At 47.0% G+C, this 17,272-nt stretch overlaps 1 protein-coding gene across 1 annotated transcript in view; it reads right to left on the bottom strand.

The window, feature by feature from the left end:
- LAMA3 (laminin subunit alpha 3) overlaps window positions 1-17,272 on the bottom strand; it is a 273,948-nt gene that overhangs the window by 107,425 nt on the left and 149,251 nt on the right. Inside the window, exons 27-33 of the mRNA XM_058277557.1 lie at window positions 16,986-17,127; window positions 15,874-16,003; window positions 15,652-15,791; window positions 13,507-13,622; window positions 12,313-12,524; window positions 11,104-11,308; window positions 1,173-1,317 (exon numbers count right to left, since the gene is read on the bottom strand). Coding sequence (XP_058133540.1) covers window positions 1,173-1,317; window positions 11,104-11,308; window positions 12,313-12,524; window positions 13,507-13,622; window positions 15,652-15,791; window positions 15,874-16,003; window positions 16,986-17,127 — 1,090 coding nt within the window. The remainder of the gene's footprint in view (window positions 1-1,172; window positions 1,318-11,103; window positions 11,309-12,312; window positions 12,525-13,506; window positions 13,623-15,651; window positions 15,792-15,873; window positions 16,004-16,985; window positions 17,128-17,272) is intronic.

The following is a 17,272-nucleotide window of genomic DNA, read 5'->3' as shown; positions in this document are numbered from 1 at the left end:
GAAGCTCCAAAGCACTTGCCAAAGCCAAACTTGCACCAAAAAAGGGTCAGGGACATTGTTTGGTGGTCTGCTGCTGGTCTGATCCATTACAGTTTTCTGAATCCCGGAAAAACCTTTACATCTGAGAAGTATGCTCACCAAATCAATGAGACTAATCAAAAAAACTGCAACACCTGCAGCTTGCATTGGTCAACAAAAAGGGCCCAATTCTCCTCCACGACAATGCCCCATGGCATGTCACACAACCAACACTTCAAAAGTTTAACAAATTGGCCTACGAAGTTTTGCCTCATCTGCCATTTTCACCTGACCTCTTGCCAACCAACTACCACTTCCTGAGGTATCTTGACAACTTTTTGCAGGGAAAATGTTTCCACAACCAGCAGGATGCAAAAAGTGCTTTCCAAGAGTTTATCGAATCCCAAAGCACAGAACCGGCAGTATCCCAGTATCAGATGGCAAATTTCAACAATGCAACATTGGCAAAAATGTGTTGATTGTAATGATTCCTATTGTGATTAATAAAGATGTGTTTAAGCCTAGTTACAATGATTTAAAATTCACAGTCCAAAACTGCAATTCCTTTTGCACCAATGTAATACTTGTACAAATTAAATACCAATGCAAGGTGTGAGGACATGGATGCTAGCGGCACATTAAAAAGATAAGCAATTGTTAAGCTTTTGTATCACATTCATTCTTTCCGTCTCATATGCTGCCCCTTGGCATCCTGAAGGTAAGAAAGTAGCACATCAAAGGGACTCACAGTCAGAAGAGACCAGTTCATCCCACTCACTAGCACCTCCAAACACCAGTTGGGAAATGGGAACTCTCCTATAACCTGGCAGAACCTCTCAGCACAGAGATTATCAACCAGGGCCCACGGTCAAGAGCAGGTTTCAGGGGAACCTATGAGCCTTTCTGGGATGACTTTCTGTAGAGGGTCTACACTAGCCATCTGATTCTCAGGGGTCTGTGTCCTCGCTAAAGCATGAAAGGCATCTTCTCTATTTCTACCAAATGAGACAATGACTTTAAAGTGCTAATCACAGTATAGAAATCCATGATGGGTCAGCTCCATTCCTCACTTATTTTTATCTGCTGACTCAACATAAAGAACTTCTTCCCTGACTGGTAGCAGATGCCCCTGGCCTGCGTATAGTCCACCTTACCTTGCAGAGGCACGCTCCAGTCTCTGGGTCACACACTCGTGGCTTGGTCCCATCTCTGTTGCAATTGCAGGGAATGCACTCAGGGTAGTGGAAAAAGCCGGAAGCACACTGGTCACACCGATGCCCTGTGATTCTGGGCTTACATCTTTACCAAAACCAAAAAGAAACAGAAGCACCCGTCACCTTTCTAAACAGAGTTCTAAAGTGCCCACCTCTCGTGGAGAAGAGCAGTTGCTGTTCAGAGCCCTTTCAACACAGCGCCTGCCCACAGGGTGCTTACAGTCCAAGGCACACTGGAAACAAGCACACGAATGGCACTTGCATAAGCAAATCACCGTCAAGTGACCATCACCGATGATGTGCACCCCTGGGTCAGACACGGAGCTGGGCGCGATGATGGACACAACCTCTGAGTCTGAAGAGCTCCCACAGAATTGCCAATGATATACACGGAGACTGTGACTGGGGTTCAGAGCTGCAGCGACGGCAGCCGGAAACTCCAGCCTGGGAGAGCTTCCCTGGAGGAGGCAATGCCTGAGCTGAGCCTTAAAAGGTAAGGGTCCTGGAGTAGGAAATGGGGGCAGGCATTCCAGAGAGAAAGGACGGGGGTGGGGGTGGCTGTGCCGTGTGTGCAGGGAAGACAAGCGTGTGCTCCTGGGGCAGAAGTCGAGCCAGGAACGCTGAGCGATGAGCCTGAAGTGGTAAGCAGGGAGAGCGACCCCCGAGGGCACTTCCCCGAGGGCCTGACCTGGGCCTGGATCCCGAAGGTGAGGATGGGAAGATGGAAGCGTGCTTTTCATATTTTTACTTCACTGGGAAATAAGGGAACACACGGATTGCGCGGGGAGGGCGGCTATGGACACTGCTCGTTGGGCCAAGGAGGAAAGGAAGCAAGATCATTACCCATCTGCCTGTTGATCCAGAAAGCGTGAGAGGATGTGCTGGAAAGGAGAGGGGGGTTGAGTGTGGGGCACCGCGACAGTATTACAGGACAAAGCTACGAGTCCCCAGCGCGTGAGTGGCAATTAAAGCAGATGAGAAAAAATGAAAGGGCTGAGCAGAGTGAGAAGAGCAGGGGCCTGTGAGCTGAGCCACGCGTGGGGCTGACAGGCAAGGATTAACCAAAACAGGAAGAATATAATGTCGTGATGACTAAAACAATGTTTAGATCATAGAGCATATGAATCCTGTGCAAAAACAAGCAACAAAAAAAGGAGGTTTTGGTTTTGGTGCCATGACAACAGGGAAGGAAACATCCTCTTCAAAGTCTGGTTGAACATCTTTTAAAATTCTCTGGCTGAAGCCAGCCTGACCTGGCACGTTGCTCCTGGGAGCCTCTGCTACCCACGGAGCTGACTCTCCTGCAGAGGCGAGAGGATTCCTGGAGAAGCTGCTGGAGGTGCAGAGGGCAGCATCGTGGGGCAGTCATCGCCAAGGTGATGGGCAAGTGGCCAAGCGTTACCTAATAACCTGCAGACCCGAGTCTGTGCCCGTGGGGTGCTCCGCATGTCTCACGGGAAACCAGGCTGTGGTGTGTTAGGGTGAAGGTTCTCCTCTGGTCATTAAACACTGTGGGTCCCTTAATATGACATGCAGGCCAAACTCTACTTTTAATCGAGAACCCAAACTCTACCTTATCCGTTCATTTATTCATTCAGTAATTGCTGAGTGCCTTCCAAACACACATCCCTGTGCTAGGGAACATGTGAGGAGCAAAGGAGAATAAGTTAGTCTTGACCTTGGCACATTTTCACTGAGGATACAGGACACAGAAGTGTAGAAAGTTAAATAATCATGTAAGGAACAGGATAGCAAAGCTCAGAAAATGCTTCAGGCAATCAGATAAACAAATCTCCGTGGACTTGGAGATGGCGTCATGCCTTCTCAAGGTTTGTACTTTCAACACATGATTCTGGAAGGATAAGTCTTATTTTGGGAGAAAGAGACCTTTCATAATCAGAGAACTGAACATAGGCAAAAAGTGTCCAAAGGAAGTGAGAGAATAAAGCCCAAGAAGAAAAGGCTTGAGTTAGGCAAGGTGGGGCCAGACTCCCCCCAGAAAGGTGGTCTTTACCCTGTTAGTCAGAGGAGACCTGAGGAAGCTTTCTCAGGAAAGTGATGCGGTGGAAGCAGTACCGCACCCGGTGACTAGACCCCCACACCCTGCATAAAATACCACCTGCACCACACTGCACTGTCTTCCTTGGTTTAAGGAGGTTCCCCCAGTGCCTGTGACCTCCGATTAATACGCATTTGTGCCTTCCAACTGGAGTCAGGTGTTAGAAATGGTTTGAGGGCTACAACATATTGGTAACAGAAAAAATAGAATTTAAGACAAAACACACACACGTACAAACACACAAGAAACCCAAAGGGATATTTTATCCAGGTTAAAAGCATGTTACATCTTGGCTGAAAGCACATACCAAGAAGATAAACACATAAACACATAAGCATTTCTTAACATTGTCTCAAGTGAGGTAAACTAATACTGCTACATATCAGCAACAAAAATTAGGGGAACAATGATTTTTAAACACTAGTATAATTGTAGATTTTGCATATTCCTCTTGGATTAAGGGGCCAAAAAAAAAAAAAAAATTGAATGAATGAGTAACCCAGGAAAAGGCAGGTCAATAAGGAGACCATCAATATGACCCAAATATGAAGTGGGAAAGGACTTAACTGGAGGGGCAGCAGGTAGCACAGAGCAATGGAAAGGAAGGAAGATGCTATATACCTTGTCAGGACTTGACATTGGATTGGCTGTGGGAGCAAGGGTTCATTCTAAGATGACGTTTGGACTCCCGGCTTTTTGGGAGGAGGTTGTCACATTAATTAGAAGAAAAAAATACAACAGGGGAAATGACTTGAGAGGCAAGACGATGACATGAGTTTCAGATGTAGGATCAGATCATAGAATTTGGAACTGTAATAGCCCTCGAAGAACCTCTAATCCAACCTTTCTTTATACATGTGAGGGGACAGGAGCCTGAATTGGCCAGGGACTACTCCAAGGCCACCAAAGTAAAGCCAGTAAGAGAAGCCAGGTTGAACTGATTTGCAAGGAAGATGAGATAAGATCACCAAGGAGGATCAGGGTTGGAGCTAGGAATCTGGGACTCATCCAGGCCCAGGGTGGTTGAAACCAGGAGAATGGAGGGGGCCTTGGGGGATGAAGGGTAGAGTGGGGGGGGGGGGGCAGCCAGCCCTGTACTTGGCAAATAGCAATAACGAGCACTTCCTGGCTGCTTAGTGGCGTCAGATACCGTCCTAAGTGTTTTTGCAGAGGGTGTTTAATCCTCTAAAGAACTTCACGAGGTAGGGACCACTCGTCTCCCTATTTTACAGATAAAGAATTAAAGCACAAGCAGGTAAGTAATGGGACTAAGGTCTCCCAGGTGATGAGGGGCAGCCTCACAGCCGGCCACATTCTCTTAGGGCAGGAGGTAACTGAACCAGTGAAACAGCCAGGGGACGATAACTCAGAAAAAAGCACAACAAAACATGCTAGACGAAGGGGAAAGAGAGCACGTGGATGAGAACTCTGAAATCCGTCTGTGTAGCAGGCACCCTGTCTCCCTTGCTCACCTCTGAGTCCAGTCCCTGCCACGCTGCCTGGCATTTGCCATTCCTATTATGTGACAAGGAGCATCAAAGGAATTGCTTCTGCAAGTTGTTAGGGCTTGTGGATTTATGCCTAGCTGGAACCCCAAGTCTATAACCTTTCTTAATTTGTCTTTCTGCTGCAAACATTTAGTAACAACATGGGATCGACTGAAGTAGGGGTTATCCACAAAGCCTTTCCTTTTGCTAGTGCCCTTCTGAGTCCTCTTAGGAAAAGGCATGTTGCACATGTGGCTTCACTGTACCTCCACTGTATGGACTGCCATCTTCTTTGACTTGTCTTAAAATAGCTTGAACCTGGCCAACATGCTACAAGTTTTTAAAAGCAGTGATTCCCAGCTTCCTCATATTTGTTATTGATTCATAAAATCTTCTGAGGATGTTCTACCCTTTTTTGTTTGTTCAAAGAATCTGATAGGATGTACCTTCCATTTTTATTTTTATTTTTTTAAAGGTTTATTTATTTATTTATCTCCCCTTCCCTCCCTCCCCCCGGTTGTCTGTTCTCTATGTCTATTTGCTGTGTCTTCTTTGTTCGCTTCTGTTGTCGTCAGTCGCACGGGAATCTGTGTTTTTTTTCGTTGCGTCATCTTGTTGTGTCAGCTCTCCATGTGTGCAGCACCATTCCTGGGCAGGCTGCACTTTCTTTCGCACTGGGCGGCTCTCCTTACGGGGCGCACTCCTTGAGCATGGGGCTCCCCTGCGTGGGGGACACCCCTACACGGGGGGCACCCCCGCGTGGCAGGGCACTCCTTGCACGCATCAGCACTGCGCATGGGCCAGCTCTACATGGGTCAAGGAGGCCCAGGGTTTGAACCATGGCCCTCCCATGTGGTAGAAGGACGCCCTAGCCACTGGGCCAGGTCTGCCACCCCCTTCCATTTTTAAAAGTAGATGTAATATTGCTTTTTATTGCTATATCTGATTACTGTTTGTGTTATTAAATAATGAAAATGTGAACAATATAAGCATCTTTATGTTTTTTTTATCTAGAGTTGGTCAAAATAATAGATTTTTTGGTATTTACACACTATAATTTTGCAATAGTGTCTGTGATACAACCAGAAATTGAAGAAATAAAATCTAAACTTTAACTTTAGATAGGAAGTCAGAGATTATTTTCTCAAACCTCTTCATAATTACAGGCGAAGAAACTGAGACCCAGGAGGGCAAAATGACTTACCCAGAGTCTCCCAGTGGGTATGACAAAGGTGAGTCTAGAACTCAGTTTCCAACTTAATTTATTCCCAGTTGTCTCTAAAGTTATACCACCTTTAGTTAAGTAAAGAATGAGTATTTTGGATTGCTGGAATTATTTCTATAACTCGTTCTAAAGTAAGTAGATGAATATTTGTAACAATTTGATTTTACATGAGTATGATACATTTTAACATCTATAAACAGGCAAATAAAAATTTAAAACCCCAGTTTTTAAGCTTTGTAATTTTTAATAATTTGTACTACTGCAAGACAGTTGAATGCATAATTGAAAAAGGATGTGTTTTTCTTTTTATTGCAAACCCCAGGTGTCTTTTTTTTTTTTTTTTACATGAAATTTAGATTCCTTAAATTTTCATTGGGAAATTTTCTAGAGGGAAGAAACACTCTTTCCTCTAACATTTTCTAAAGAAATAATCCCTTCAGGCACTCAAAACCTTTTTCAGAATAAACACTGGCATTACTATGAGCAATTTGTGTAATTTACAGCAATGCATGAAACTGAAAGTTTTTTCTACGTTATCTGCCAAGGTCCCTTTCATGCCAAAATTGCTTTGATCATGGGCAGATATGTCATCCCATTAGTCTATTACCATTTCTTTGGAAATGTCAAGGTAAACAATTCCACATCTTGATTTAAGTATGATACAGGTCAATAAGGTTCCATTCCTATAGCGTTTCTCTCAGGTTTGGGCAAAACTGTTAAGACATGCCTCTGTCCTGAGTTAGGAATTTTCCAGTTTACTAAGTTGTCATTGCTAATAAGGGTTTGTTTAAAAAAAAATCCTTAGAACTTTTACTTAAAATACAACAGTAAATGTCCCATCACCTCCTGGTGCCTTCAGTGATTTTAAATTTATTTTCCATGTCCTTTTTCTGTGGAAGCAGCTTTGGGAAACAGTGTATGAGGTTCTGTTCCTGACAACTTATGCTGTTGACCCATCATTCCCTTTTAAAACTCTCAGGCAGTGAATTCGAGCTCTTCTCTTCCTCCCTGATAACTGCTTCTCCAGTCTCCTTTTGGGGGGCTTTTCTTCCTAGGATTAAAAAAAAGATAATCCCTAGAGGACCTGGCCCTGGTCTTTCTTCCTCTCATCCACACCTTCTCCCTTGGGCACCTCATTCATTCTCACCCATGCACTAGGTTCCTAAACCTGCAACCCCAGCCCCAATCTCTTGGCTCAAATGTTTCACTTTCCAAAACAAGAAACAAACCACGGAAGTAGGCTTTACAGAAAAACTGTGAATTTTGTTGGATTTCCTTACATGTGTTTTGTGGTTTAGTAAATTTTATTTTTAACTATATGGGGGGGAGGGAGGTCTACTATGCTTTCAGTACTTAGGGATCAAATGTCTTAACACAGTGATTGGGACTACAAAATCCTGGGCTCCAACCTCAGCCAGGACTTACATTTCCTAACAATCATACCAGGTAACCCTGTTTATCTTCCTCTTCTGTTTTTCCATCTAATTTTTTTCACTAGTTTTCCAAGGTTATGTTTTTACTTATTCTGCTATTGAAATGGAATCTTGTCCTTTCAGCCATTTCTATGTCTAGATTCCTGCTAGGATATCCCTTGGGTAAGGCAAAAGATATTAATGCTAAGACCTCACACTCTGCATGTCCTGACTGCTCCCCAAAGAACAGAATCACATCCCCCACAAACGACATGTTCAAGTCCTAACCCCTGGTCCTGTGGGTGTGGACTCATTTGTGAACAGGATCTTTGGAGATCCTGTTTAGATGAGGCCTCATTGAATAAAGGGGGCCTTAACCCATGTGAATGGAGTCCTTAAAAAAACAAAGGGAGTTGGACATGGACGTGGAAGCCAGAAGAGATAGACTTCACTATAGGATAAAGGCAGAGGTCGAGCAGTACCAGGATGCTACAGACTCCAGGAGAAAGCATGGCTACGTGGCACCTTGATTTTGGACGTCTAGCCTCTAAAACCATGAGACAATAAATTCCTGTTGTTTAAGCAACCCTATCTGTGGAATTTGTACCAGGTGCCCTGGCAAACTGAGACATTGATTATCCATCAGACTTCTCTTTCCTCTGATAGATTTGTGCAAATCAGTTCCCTATAAAGATGTTGAATTCTCTCCTTTAACTTGTTCTTCATACACATTAAAATGAAAACTCTTGTTCCTAAATCAATTGGCTTCCCTTTTTATAAGACCCTGGATTTCCTCTTTCGAAGCCAGTCCTTATTCTGTAGATTCCGGTGGCTGTACTAGAGAGCTCTGAGTTTTTTTTGTATATAAGTCTGAGGAACTGCTGAAGTATTTCAGAAGTAGCAGGCTGGCTTGGTCGGCTCTCTTTTGACTGCTGTTGCACTAATTCCCTCATGACATTTTCAAACCAAGATGCAGCTCTCATCAGTGTTGCCCTCCTGGCCTCAAGGAGAGAAATGTTCCCATTCTTCATATCCTTGAGGATGTTTCCATTGAGAGCCACACATTTTATTTGCAAATACTCTGGATCTCTAGTGCCAAATGTCTATGGCTGACTCTACCAGTTTTCTGTCAATACAAGGATTTTTGTTTTTCAATAAAGGGAGACTGGCATGCCTAAGTGAACACAAAAATGGAGAGGTCAAGGATAAGGGAGTAATGGAAAATAAGTGAAATATTTGCCATTGGAGAGAAGAACGTCCTGCCTGGCAGGAGGTTGAAAAGAATGATATGAAGAACATAGTAAGGTTGTTAGCCTTGGAGAAGAAAAAGGATATCCATTGATGAGTGAGAAGAAGATGTCATGCAAGCAAAGACAACTATAGTGAAATGAAGAGGACAGTGGAGGAGTTGTTAAAGGGAAGGCCAGTAGCCCAGTTGAAATGAAGCAGCCTGGCCATGTGATGGGCCCAGTCCACAAGGTGCTACCATTTGTCCAGCTGCTTTCTGGAACAAGGATTGAAACAGAGGAAGTGGAGTCCATTTTCCCTGGAGAAGCAAATCTAGATCAATAATGAAGTCACAAGATCATACTCAATTTTCCTTTCTCTGTTCTTTCTATAAAGTTGATTTAAGTCAATTTATGTAATTGGCCCATATATGTGATTTTAACTTCCGGGTTACCCATATTTTCTAGCTCAAGAGCACAAAGCAACTCCTGGACATGGTGTGCACATTTTTTGCCCCTTAGCATCCTCCCAGTCCTGGTAGAAGTCTGTGTTTCTACATAAGGGTCATTGTCCACATACATTAGTAACTGGAAATAAATTAGATATTTTCACAGGCCCACAGGTGCATTTATGATACAAGAGAATACTCAATCATAAATTAAGTGCCTGACTTCCTTCCAGAGAATGACTTAAGCACTGGGGAGAACAGAACCTAATATATGTTAGTTAATTGTGATGAAAACTCTCCAGTTATCACAAAATTCTTTGTGCAAGTCCCATTCAGTTTGGTTCACGGTGAGGGAAGGACAAGGGACTGAGCTGACTCATGAAGGACCACATACCTATGGTTTTAAAGATGTGGATTGTTTCGTGACTAACGTTCTCTCAGCTTCCCTAACAGGTCCCATAGCATAAAGGCTTAGGCACCAGACAACAATGACAGGCATGGTAAGGGGTCCTTCCTTAGGAAAAGCCAACTTTGCTGCCCTCAAGCTGGTGTTACTGCCACCTGCCACCAGCAGCTACTGTGCCTCCCAGCTCTCATGCCCAAATCACTGGCCATAGGCCCTGGGACAACCACATGCCTACGGGTGGGATGAAGTGGGGTGGGGTGTAGCAGGGTGCACCTTATGCTTTCTCCTGCACATTGCCATGCGAGCCTGGGACTCAATAAGCTCCAGCTCAGTGTTTTGGCCATATAACCCCCTATCTAATTCTTCCCAGCTTCTTCTAAGGGAATAAATCCCATTCTTGGTCCTAGTAGCTACTGACTCTCCAGTCCTGCTGAAATGAGAGTGAGTACTTGGAATCACAGGACACTGGCCTCTAGCTCCCATTGCCACTGCCCACCCCAATCCCTGATGCACAGCCGCCTCCTAGGAATGCAACATCTGCTTGAGCTGCTCCCAGTTTGCCACCTGTGTTTCAGATGCTGTGCATCTGAGGACTTGCCTGCCTGAGTTGTGACAGCATGTCCTATCCTTGACAAAACAAAACCACCAGCTTCCAATGTAACAAAGATTTGGAACCCACACTATGCCAGTGTGAAGATTTTTGTGGATCCCAGAAGAGGCCATGTTCTTGGAACTAATCCATTCCTGTGGGTGTGGGACTCTTTCATTGGACTGGATTCAGTTGGGAGAGGGGCTTTGATTGGAGAACTTCCATGAGGCGTGACCCAGGGTGGGTCTTGGTCCTCTTGTTGGAGTCCTTTATAAATGGCAGAAACCTGCAGAGACACACAGAGAAAAAGCCACAGAGACAGAGAGAGGAACCCAGCAGCTCAGAGAGGAACCAGGGAGAGAGGAAGCCATGGGTGGAGCAGCCAGAACCTGAAGCAGTGAGACCTAGAGGAGAAGCAGATGCCTCCAGGTGTCTTGCCATGTGGACGAAGCCCAGGATCACCTGCAGCCAACCTTGGGTGAGACAGCATCTCTGATGATGCCTTGTTTTGGACATTTTCACAGTCTCAGAACTACAAGCTTTTAACCTAATTAAGTTCCCATTATAAAAATCAACCCATTTCTGGTACATTGCTCCCAGCAGCTTTTAGCAAACTAAAGCCTAAATAAAACACCTGAATAAAAATGGAGAGGTGCTCATCACAAGTTAGCACAAACTCAACCTTGGCTACTTTAGAAGAAACAGATAACTTAGGAGTAATCCAGTGCTTCCCTGCCTTTTCCACATCATGGCAGATGCTGAAAACAGTCCAGTCTTGATAGTACATTGGAGTAAACAGGCAAGACAGCCTGTGGCTGGAGGCCACTGCCATCTGGCCACCGAGGCTCTGCCTGGCCACCTGGGACCTGAGGGAACAATCACTCCACATACCTGAAACCCATTCTGGTTGAGGCGCCCTGCCCTGCCCCATCACCAAGCGAAAGCCGTGGGTAAACGGGTACACTCCTTGGACAAACAGAAAGATGCGTCTCACCTGACCCATCTCAAGGCAGCTCACCTGCACTGCCCGTTGTCCCTGTCGCACTCCGGGGTTGCAGCCTCAATGACACCTCTCCTGGAGCAGTTGCAGCCTTCGCAGCCAGCCAGGGGGTGGAAGCTGAAGGACTGCTCCTCGCACACCTCACACCCAGGCCTGACCGCATGGGGAGGACAGAGGCACCTCCCCATCAGCTCTTCACAAAGGCGCTGGCCACAGTCACACGCTGGCCAGGAGATAGAGAGGTACAAAGATCAGACACCGCCTGAACTCTGGCAGGACTGCCCCAGCGGCCAGGGTCTCAAGAAGCTTCCAAGGGGCTTTCCTGCAGATGCGGGAAACATCTTGCTGTCCCTTTGCCATGGCCTTTGTTGATCGTGGTTGATCTCAAAGGCCCATTTCACAGCAGATAAAACATCTGAATGCCAAGGCATGGCAGGATCACCTGGCTCTGAGACAGGTACTCGAAGGAACCCTCCTTCCTACTGCCTTGTGGCGTTCTAACACAGAACCTCCTGTTCATCAGAGAGCGAGAAGCGAGCACACAAGGGGGCTCCTCGCAGGCTTCCTGAAGCAGGAACATGTCACCCTGAGGCCCCGCAGGTCCCGAGCCCAGGGTCAGGGTGAGGCGCAGTGGCCAGGCCCTGTCGGGACACAGGCTGGCCTCCGTGAAGAGGTTCTACTTGTCCCCGCTGCCCTCCTCACTACCTCCACGAGGTGTGGAGCTGATCTGCAAGCAGCAGGAAAAGCTGGAGAGACCTGGGCATCCGGTCTTAAAGGCCCCAGGGTTTCTTGGTCAGGGAGCAGTATGTCCGTGCCCAGTGAGCAGGACTCTACCTCAGTTAAGTTTTCTTTTGGCTGAAACACATGGGAGGGGCTTCCATTGACCAGGAAGGGGATTCAGCTGTCCAAGGCACTGAAGCTTAAGGGACTCATACTTTGTCACACGCCTGGGCCACACAGCACAGGCAACACAAGGATATACTTGCTATTGCTACTCTAATTGTGGTCCATGGACCAGAAGTGTAGACAGTCACCTGGGTGTTCATTAGAAATGCTGAATCACAGACCCCACCCAGGTCTGTGAATCGAGATCTATATTTTAACCAGATGCCCAGGTGACTCTTTTGCAGAGTAAGACTGGAGAAGGCCTGCCCTGGATGGTCAGTTCATTATAGAGCCATCCTCTTGGGAGGCTGAAGGACCCAGAGCCCGGGGATGTGCACTTACACTTGCAGTGAGGGAACCCGTAGAAGCCCGTCCGACAGCGAGTACACTGCCGCCCGACCACATGGGGCCGGCAGGGGCACTGCCCGCCTTCCGGGCTGCAGGGGTGGCCGATGGCCCCGGCAGGATGGCACCCGCAAGGCAGTGCGCCATTGTGGTAAAAGGCCACCAGGGACCTGGAGGAGTTCTTGCAGAATCCAGAGGCCGTCTGGGGGCTGCGGAGACAAAAACAGCTCATGTTGACATCATGGGAGGCTCAAAAATCATCCTGGTTGGAACACAAGTTTGAAAATACACCTCTAGGATGAAGTCTATGGGATGAGAGTGACAGCTCAATAATGATGCTACGAAAAGAAAGTATGCCTACATATGCAATAATAATAATAGCAGGTACAATAATAATGAGGAGGACGAGAATCACCAGCATTTATTGAATGCTAAGTGGCAGGCACTGAGTGCTAAGGCTTTTCAGACATCTCACTTATCCTCACAATCACCCAATGAGTTAGGCTTAAACCCCATTTCACAGATAAGACAACTGAGGCTCCTAGAAGGTAAGTGATGTTGCCAAGGCCACAGAGCTATGGAAAGACTGAGCAGGCATCCAGATCCACGGCTTTTGACTTCAGAGAGTTTCCTCTTAATATTGGCTCTTTGGGAGGTTTCTGGGCCCCAGGGTGCTCAGGAGCTCCTGGGTTCCTCAGAAATCCTCCAAGGAGACAGGTGGGTCTCCAGAAGAGAACAGCAGGAGCGCAACACCCAGGGAGGTCCCAGGCTCTTGCATTCAGGGACCCAAGGAGAGAGGACCAGGAGGTATATGTCTCTGTGACAGTCCCCGCTCAGTAAGACAGCAACGGGGAGGGCAATCAGGGCTGCTGCTCTCCCAGTGGAGCGCACCCTGTGGGGCATCTTTTAGGCATCTGCGTTAGCCAGTTGGAAGCAGCAAGTGGAAGAGAAACTCCTAATCGGCCCATTGTGCCCAGTTTGGAGGGTGGGTCCCTCAAAGTTGAAGATAGTGACCTTGCCCGACAGGTGCACCTCAAGGAAGAGTGTTTCCTTCCCCAGAGCAAGACTCACACCTTGGCGGTGAGAGGCAGGAGGCAGAGCAAAAGGCCAGCTCTTCCCTCGGCCCAGCTCTGGCTGGAAATGTGGGAGTGGTCCCTGCATTCCAGTGCCTTTTCACAATGCGATACTTACTCTATATAAAAACTGTTTCCTCCACAGTTGTTGATAAACTCGAATGACTTGTCCACTGATTTTTTGTGAAGGATTTGGTAGTCGTAATTCTCTGCAGGCACCACTAGAACACGGACCTAAAGGAAACCCACCAGAAAGTCTTTGAGCTTCCAATAATAGGGCATACATACGGATAATCCTTGGCCTTTCTCTTCACCAAGATCAATGATTTCTATTGCCGAGCCTAAGACTGTTTGAAAGGGAATTTATGAAGCCAGTGTTAAGTGCTCCCTCTACATTCCCATGAGGAAGCAACGAGGGACAGGACAGAGCCCTTGGAACTCCTGCTCAGAGAGGCAGTGGTCCTGCCTGCTGGGGCGCAGAGCCCTGGGTGTAAGTTAGGTTGGCCCAGGGCTCAGTGGGATCGTGTCTGCAATGCCTCTGGCTCTCCAGGAATGGCTGTTTGGTGTTTTGTTTTTTAAGCAAATAGAGGAGGCAGGACCAAATGGGGAACCTAATGCCATGGCTTGCCCCTCAAGATTACATCATATAAGGCACTTGATCCCAAATCACCGTAGCCTCAGATCTTTAAAAAAAAGACTGCTTGGTTCCCTGTACCTGCACAAATCAGACTATGCTATAGGAAATCTCAAGCATCCTCGTCAGCTGCTCACCAACGCACAGCTTTGGTTTACTGTTCTCCTGTTTTTCAATTGGATAAGCATTTGCCAAGCAGCATGTGCCAGGGAGAGTCCTGGGGATACAAAATAAATGAACTAAGGTCCCTGGCCCCTAGGAAGAGACATCTTCAGAGAGAGAAGGAGTTGGGAGCATGTTGCTGGAGGGCCACAGAACAGGACTGGGGCAATGTTTCCTGGCTCTCTGGAAGGCTCTACAGAGAAGACGAATTAATTCTGAGCTGGGTTAAGGGGTCAGCAGGATCTCCGATTAAGAATTGAGCATGAAATTCTAGACGAAGGGGCAGTATGAGAAAGCCTAGTGGCAGGAGAGGAAAAGGCATATTGGGGGCTTGAGAAGGGATTACCATGGACAGAGTGAGGTGAGGGAGAGGGAGGCATGGAAGAGGGGAAGGATGGGAGAGGTGAATGAGATGAACTGGGAGGAGGTCATAAGGGCCCTGAAGGCAGAGCAAAGCATGTGGACTAAAAAGTCTGTAAGTAACAGGAGCCAGAGATGGTGGTCAAATGGGATGGTCGGATCTTCCTGAGAAGGGCAGGATGCCAGCAGTGAGGGGGACAGGCTGGAAGGAGGATAGGACAGAGGGAGTGAGACCATGGCAGGAGCCCCAGACCAGTCCAAGGGAGAGAGGGATGATGATCTGACCAGGGCAATGGCCTAGCACTGAACGGAGGTGCTCAAGAGCCACGGCAGGGAGGAGCCACAGCCCCGGGGGACTGCAGGATCAGCGCAGGTGGAGAAGGGGGCCTCCCTGGAGACTCAGGTCAAGGGTGGACCATGATTCCATCAACGCCCTGGGCTACGCAGGAAACAGGTTAAGTCTGAGGGATTCGAGAGATGTATGGTTATGGAGCTGTACAGCAGAGGGTCATGCAGTGGGCCTGGAGTCCAGGGCAGGTTAGAGATGAATGTACAGATGTGGGCGTCACTCTCACTGAGCAGAGAAAGGAATCGGTGGAGTAGATGATGTTATCCAAAGAGAAGTGATAGAAAGAAGTGACTCAGTGTAGAACCTGAGGGAATGCCAACATATAGGGACAAGGGGAAAAGAAAAATCACCAAAGTGGCACTAGAGAAAGTAGGGAGAACACCCAGAAGCAGCAGAACTATAGCAGTCAAAGGAAGAAAGCTCCAGAAGAGAGGGGTTGAAATGCTTCAGAGAGAGATCAGTTAGAAGAGGAGTGAGGAGACGCTTGCTTCCTAGAGTTTCTTTCAGGGTAGGGTTTTTGTTTTTGTTTTTTTCCTTTTCTTCTTCTTCACTTCACTATTATCCCCATTTCACTTGATTTTAATTGTCAAAAGCTTTACTCTATATATGCATATATAAGGTAACTGGAAAATTGAAACAGTTTTCTATAAATATGACTTTATTCCTTGGAGGAATTATTTCCATGAGCCAAATAAACACAGAGAGCTGCATCCAAGGCAATCACATGAAAAGCCAGCTGAGGCGCCAGCGGAACGCACCAACACTAAGGACTTCCCTTCTGGAACCTTCACAGTCACCGCAACCTCAGGCTCGGAGACGTCGAGCTCAGCCTGGCCTTCGGGGACCACTTGATCCTGGCAGCCAAGCACGTGGGGACAAAAAGAGGCCCGGAAGGAACCTGGACAGGAGAAGAGTCACGTCACACTCCCGCAAGGACCACGATGAGAGGCAGCGCTGGGCGGGCGCTCACCGCGGCTCACCTGACCACGGCCACCGCCCTCCTTCCACAGACACCTGCGCGGGGAACGTCGGGTGCACCGGCTGATAGAAATGGATGACGAGGACGTATCGGCCCAGGTGTGCGACGTGTCCTCTCAGGGTCACTTGGTTCTAAGAGAAAAAGAGGAAAGAAAGAAAAAACCCTCAAGCCGAAGAGCTACAGATAGTCAGAATCACAGAATATTCTAGAGGTTTAAATAAGGAAAAGGGCACAACACAGCAACAACAGAAGATTAACCTCACCTTTCAGGTGAGAACTGTGACTCAGGGAGGGAAGCAACTTGCTGAAGGTCATATATTAATTCGATAACAAAAGCAGGACCAGACATCTATTGTCTTGATTTCAATTCATTTCCCCCTACTATTCTAAGCTGCCTTTCTCACACGGGATCCTATTAAGTTTTATCTCTCAGATCCCGTTAATTTCCCAACTAGAGGTCACATGATGGCATGACTCACCACTAGGGTTACAAGGACTTAATAATATCAGAACAAACAAAGTATATTTCTGTAAGACAGAAGAAAAAGTCCTGAGATTTTGTAATTTATGGTGAAAGTGCATTACCTTATTATACTTCATCTTCATGCTCTAGATGATTAATCAAGAAGTATTTATTGAGTTTCCTACCTGCAAGGCCTGTACCAGGTGTTGTGTCATTTGCTACAATAGCTATCCACAATCCAAGTTGGAAAGACAACAAATGAACTCAACAAAGTCAAATGGCAGCAGCCCATGAAAATACGAGGTATCACAGGTGGGCTGTAAAAAGCTTCCAAATGACCGTGTGGACAGAGGTCCAGGAAGGAAAGACAGCATCAGGCCAGGTGATCACAGCCACGATGAAGAGCCGCCTGCACTTCTGGCATTTTCCCACACTGAGAGTTGTGGCTCTCTAACTTTAAGAAATGAGAATCACCAGGAGGGCTTGTTAAAGCACAGGTTCCCAGGCCCCACACCCAGAGGTTCTGAATCAGTGGGCCTGAGAACATGCACATCTGGCACGCTCCCAGCCAATGCAGAGGCTGCTGCTTGGACAACCACACATGGCCACCCCTGGTTTGGAAACAGCACACACTGGAGGGGGCATCCTACCTGCGGTGCCTTCAAGGTGATGCCAGTAACAGCATTAGCAGGTGAAGGGTCCTGGGGCAGGAGAGGGGATGGCCCACCACTCGGGGCATCCAAACTCAATGCTGCTGAAGGAGTTTCGTGGGTCAGGGAGACACAGGTGGCACTTAAAACAGAATATTTTAAAACTTTATTTTAAAAATTAACGAAAAAAAATGCAGTCAGTGAAGCAAAGATGGTCTTCGAGCAAAGGACTGTGTGAACATCCGAAGGACCCAGTCCTGGGGACACCGCGGGCCTTTGGAGAGTTT

The sequence above is a fragment of the Dasypus novemcinctus genome, chromosome 16, assembly GCF_030445035.2.
Source record: "Dasypus novemcinctus isolate mDasNov1 chromosome 16, mDasNov1.1.hap2, whole genome shotgun sequence".
Classification (NCBI taxonomy): Eukaryota; Metazoa; Chordata; class Mammalia; order Cingulata; family Dasypodidae; genus Dasypus; species Dasypus novemcinctus.
Note: the sequence above shows the minus strand (reverse complement) of the source record. Positions and strands in the feature narration are given on the sequence as shown.